We start from the raw sequence: 5,878 nt of genomic DNA on the forward strand, positions 1-5,878 counted from the left end.
GCTTCCCTACTGGGTACATTTTTTTATATTAAGAACTAATCTGCACAGGAACCTGTGCAAATATCCCTTTGTTTTCGAATTATTTATCCCTGTAAGATCAAACATGACCTCTGCACATTCCTCCACTGAGATCAAGATGCTATGTGAGCTGGTTTAATATGCGTTATGTGTTGTGCTACTGAATTTAGTGTCAGACAAGGTAAGAATCACCTTTTATTTAACACAGACACACATACAAAATATACAGCACAGACTTTATAATTGTGATTACATTTGAAAAAGTAACATGAAATTAGGCCTGAAACAGGTCTTCCAAATTAAAGTAGAGAGAAATAAAAAATGAATGCTGAATGTAGAAAACTTATCACAGAGCTGCTGACTTTACACGAGAGTATTAAAACTGATATGGTTCTACACGTAGTCAAATCTCTGGTTTGTCTGCCTTCCATCCATGCTCTGAGCTTTGTAGGAGTCGTTGTAGACGGGCCGGGATCTGGTGTCAGGCCTGTACATCGTGTTCTGGGAGGCAGCTTTGTAGGCCATCCCATCATACCTGAGGGATAGCGTCACATACATCAAACACTGAAAATATAATCTGTGTGCGTACTGTATTTTGCCCTATTTTGCAGTTTTCGCATCTCTGCTACTTTATTGTTCAGGAACAGAGAGGCTACTGTCCCTACCAATCTTTTTAAAGATCACAAATAGTCATAAATTACCGGTGGTCCTCTGGAGTCATTGCACGGCAGGCCAGGCACATCAAGATGCCGCCGATGAACAAGATAGCGCCACCGATCCAACCCACGAAAAGTGCAGGGCCAAAAGTATACCTGAAAGATTATTAAGGTTAAACATTACCAAAATTAATTCAGCAGGTAATATATTACTATATATATGCAAATTTCAGTTTATCTTTACCTTGGCGTCAGAGTTCCTGTTAGTCCACCAACATTGGCAGTACCGCTGAATCCACTGGCATATGTAGTGAACTGAAAACTTTGTACAATCAAATTGGCAAAGGCTGACACCCCAGCAATCCCACAGACACCTGAAAAAAATCAGAATTAATGCTGGTATTATCGCAAAACCTTTCTTCTTTGAAATCATCTGAGCATTATTAGTGAAGTAACCTGCAAGGAGAAGCATGATCCCAGCTGACAGAGTCATGGTGGCTTTCAAGTTGTCCTCCATGTTCCCCATTTTCAAGCACTTCAGCGAGAATATGGCGATCAGTAAGCCAATAGCGCCAAGGACAATCCCAACAATCATCAAGGCTCGGACGGCTTGGAGCAGAGCTGAAAATCAAAGTTATGACATTTAACATATGTTTAGGATATACCTGTTTGTGAGATTGGTATTACCTTGTAGATACTTGAAGATTTATCAAAAAGAAAATGCTGCCAATTAACTCAATGAGTTTAAATAAATAAAAGATATACAATATTCAAACAACCCAAACCTAAATATATTTCAAATGAGTAGAAAATTAAAATGTATTATAATACATAAGTTCAAATTTTAGGTTTAAATATTTCTGGAGTGTTAAAACATGCATGTTAAAATATCTTCTTTTTATGGTTAATGTACTGCACTGTATGTTTTAGAAGGCAACACTGTGCCTTGTACAACTTCAGTTATTATGTACTAAAGGTAATATATACAAAAAAATGTGATTATGATTTGAATGCGCAACAGTATATTAAAAGGTTCATATGAACTTCTACTCAATATCATTTATATTCATCCATTCATGAAAAGCTCTTTTTAAAAACCACTTGAAGTTTTGACAATACATTTCGCTAATTATATTTTTGTACTTTTACTTCTGAGTACTTCTTTGATCATGGCCACCATAGTACAAATCACACACTAGAAACTAATTATAACAATAATAGTTCAATATATTCTGTCACAGGAAAACAGCAGGTCAGCTATCATTAAAAGTTTCCACTGAAGATAATATCTGGTGTAAAAGAGACAAGATATCGTCATTAGAAACTGAAGTTACTTTTATTTTCTTAATTTTTTCGAAACCTTGGTTAAAATGACTAAAATGTGATACAAAAGGAGATCGAGGTGCTTTACAGCATAATACAATCAACTATTATGCTTCTTCTACATATATCACGGAAATATATGAATCCATAGACATAAGAGAATAACTAGGCTGAGTTCTAGGTCTGAGTAGTTCTAAAAAGTCTCGAAAATGGGGTCAAAATCCCCAGCAATAGTAAATAATATTAGTTTTACTGATGCACATGTGCATCATGAATAGAAGCAGAAAAAGCCCGACACTCACGGCATTCACTTTCAATTAAAATTTTTAAAAAGGAAGAAAAAAAGCACATTACAGTTATTTTCCAGCACTCATAAATCAAAGCAGCATGTGGCGAAACACACTGAACTAAATGCCATCTTTCAGCATCCTCAGATATTGTACCTGTATTATTCTAGATTTAATCCCTTAAGACCTTATATACAATATGCTCTACACTACATTCAGCTGTTAAGTACAGAGTGTGGAAATGTACTTTACATTGTGTGACACTCTGCTAAAGCTTGTGCTTGCTCAGCTAAGCTTTGGATGTCTCATCAAATTTCTATTTGATTCCGGAGAGACACCATCTTTTCTGCAGTCGACTGCATTTTTATGCCAGGGCTGGTCGGAAAAGTGGCGGGGGGTGGAAATGGGGGGAAAATCTGCCCTAAAACCTCCCAAATATTCTAAAGTACCTTCCGAGGTCCTTTAGAAAATGTTCTCCTTAATCCGACATGTCGAGAAATATTTGATAAATGTCTTTTTCTCTCCGAGTGTAATTCTCTTACCTGGCAGGCCAAGTATGGTGAAATAAGGCCGACACTGTGTGGTACCGTACGACGTCCCTACGCACGACTTCCATAAACCAGAATAGGTATAAAAATTTGTTATTACTGTAAAAGATTGGTCTTGTAAGCTCCACTCGTCCATTGCTGTTGCAGCCGATATTAAAAACAGGCCCAACGCCGACAACATGAATCCTATTAACTGGATCATTGTGGCAGCCATTTTGGATGTTCCACTCAAACTGTTACCATCAGAGTCAGAGAGTCATGAAATGGCAGTGTCTGACTGCTGCTTGCTGTTATGTAGGCTTCGACATGGAACAGACCTTATCTGATGTTTACCCAAGACTTACTTCCAGGTTTCGGGAAACTGTGGGGAGCACATTTTCCCCTCCTTTCGAAACAGGGTGTGAAAACGCGCGCAAAACATGGTTCTTTGTATTGTTCTTCTTTCTGAATTAATATTTAAACCGCCTACATGTATTGCATACCACCTTCCCCCCCCCAAGAGTCAATTTCATTTTTTTGCCGTGTGTTGGTATTATTGATTTAAAACATACCTGGCAGGCCGAGGATGGTGAAGTATGGTCGACACTCTGTGAAGCCGGAGCTCTGCCTAACACAGGACCTCCACAGGCCCGAGTACGAGTACACGGCTGTCACAACGTTGTCAAAGAGGTCTTGTGTGGCCCACTGGTCCATCCCCGTCGCGGCGATTATTCCCGCTATTCCTATCAAACTCAGAACGAAGCCTAAACCCTGACACAATGTGGCCGCCATGCTGCCGTCTTCCTTCTGCTGCTGGAAACAGTTTTGTCAAGTGCTCTCAGCTCAGCCTTTCCTCGGCACTGCAGCTGTGTTTGAATATGATATCGTCCAGTATGAAGTCTAAAAGGACTTTACCAGTAACTCCGCGTGTTTGCACTTATGTACAGATTTGGGTGGAGCGTATCGGTATCAGTGTCGATTTATGTTGGTAAGGAGTGTTCGTCGTTTAGAGGATTGTAAGTCTGTTTGTGAGTGCGTGTAAATGGTCTTTAAAAATCTAAAATGAGGAAATTATGATGGTCTGTTGGTCAATTTGGAGAAGAAGGTCATTCAGCTTCTATACCAGATTTGTTGGGCAGAAATGGTAAACAGACTGGTTCTTATATAGCGCTTTTCTACTCTTTTGGAACACTCAGAGTGCTTTATACAACAATCATCTGAGTGTTCGTTAATCTAAAAAGAAATAAAGTTAGACCACTTCATTTGATTTTAGATTAACAAACACTCAAGGTCATGTTTTAGTCATGCCATGAAATTGATCTTTTTACACTATTTTCTTCTGCTTTAAACACGTCACCACAATAAATGTGTCGCATTTACACGAGTGACCTATTTCCTGATTCTGAACGAATCTGAACACATAGTTATAAAAAACCGGTCTGCACACTAAGTCCAATAGGTTCTTCCTACCTGAACTGTTCAGACTTGGTTTGGTCAGATTTGAGTGACAGTAGCTGAGAAAAATGAGGATCATATGTTGCTGTTTTACAAAAGTAAAGCCAAAGCCAAACAATCCAGAACAATACAAGACAGTCAGATTGTGGGGACTTGGCTCAAGAGGGGTGTGCTCACATTTGGACCTTGAAACTGCACAGTCAGGCATTACAAAGCAGACTCTGATTGCAAATGTCAGCACACGCGTCTTGAAAGTTTCAGAAAACAAGCAGTCTTTTAATATTTAATCATAATGTCATAAGCACTTTTTGCAAAGCTGTTAAGCTAGCTAGCCAACATGCTACCATTCAAAACCGATAAGAATCTTTCAGGGACCAGTTGATCCATCTACTGTTCGCTAAACCCTCAACAGAAATGGTCTCAGTAGAAAGGCGACTGTCAAGAAAACAACCTCAAGAATATTTTAAGGAAGAGTAGAGAAAACGCCAAGAGGCCAAATTACCCAAGAACTAAACTGAAAATCATGGCAACAGGAAGTGATGACTAAATGTGAAACTTTTGGATCGAATCATCATTTACACCCCCTAAAAATGATGCAATAAAAGACAAATATTGGAAAAATCCAAACTTACAGTACAAACAATACAAAAGCTGTGTAAACAATTTCATATTGGTGAGATGGGATCCAAAGTATTTAGCTAATGATTAGAAAGGCTTCAATGAAATTCGACCCTTTCTTGATGTAACATAACATCATCTCAGTTTCTGGTCATATTTTTGTCCGAGATATGTTGTTATAGTGAAGACATAACAAGAAACAATAACGAGAACGATATCATTAAGACAATCTTGTAAAGGTTAGGACAGTTTTTCTGGTTTAATACGAATCAAATTATTTTTATTCTGTTATGTTTTAATTGAATAGATCAGTTTAAAAAAAAAAATGCAATAAGCTGCCATGTACTTGGACTTGTTTTCTTTCTTTTAAATAACTGACAAAATTAGGTTATTTCAGAACAGGGCATGGTGGTTTAGGCCATGTCTTGAAGATGGGAAGCCCGGCGTGTCAGTAGCAGCAGGCAGGATACTGTGAGATGTAAATATGCTTCTCCCACTTACTGCCGATTACTGCTGTCTGTCATCCAAGGTAGCACTCAAGCATTTCACTCTGTTGATTCACTCTGAATATTTCCCCAGGAGAGGTGAACAGTAACAGCGGTCAGAAATAAAGCATTAAAATGTGCTTGCACCCACAACAGTTTTGCTTTTATCAGCTTAGATGATTGCATTAACATGGTACTTTCAAGATTTATTTTGAGCGTTATTCTTCACTAAACTGTATGTTAGACTTGTAAAAATGGTTTCAGTTTAGAAGCACAACATCTGCAGATTAAATATTGTTCTATGCCTCTGCCAGGCTGTTAAACGATACTGCATGACAGCATTGTTGGGGTGGGTGCTGCGTATCGTTGTGGCACCAGCAGCCAGTCAGGCGAAAGTAAATACTGATACGATTGTAGTGAACTGAAACCAATTTGCCTGTGGCTGATATGTCGGGGAGAACATTTGAGACACCGGGACTGAATCGAAACTGGGTTGGGGCCTTGTTCGG

The 5,878-nt window shown here is 38.7% G+C and overlaps 1 protein-coding gene across 1 annotated transcript; it reads right to left on the minus strand.

Moving 5' to 3' along the window:
* Positions 1-200: 200 nt before the first annotated feature.
* LOC100694939 (claudin-18) lies at positions 201-3,730 on the minus strand. Its single transcript, XM_003444205.5, has 5 exons — positions 3,384-3,730; positions 1,131-1,295; positions 919-1,048; positions 720-830; positions 201-553 (listed from the first exon to the last, which is right to left on the minus strand). Exons 1-5 carry the CDS (start codon positions 3,601-3,603, stop codon positions 412-414), a joined length of 768 nt encoding a protein of 255 aa, XP_003444253.1. The 5' UTR covers positions 3,604-3,730; the 3' UTR covers positions 201-411.
* Between the last annotated feature and the right edge of the window lie 2,148 nt (positions 3,731-5,878).

The sequence above is a fragment of the Oreochromis niloticus genome, linkage group LG23 (assembly GCF_001858045.2).
Source record: "Oreochromis niloticus isolate F11D_XX linkage group LG23, O_niloticus_UMD_NMBU, whole genome shotgun sequence".
NCBI lineage: Eukaryota > Metazoa > Chordata > Actinopteri > Cichliformes > Cichlidae > Oreochromis > Oreochromis niloticus.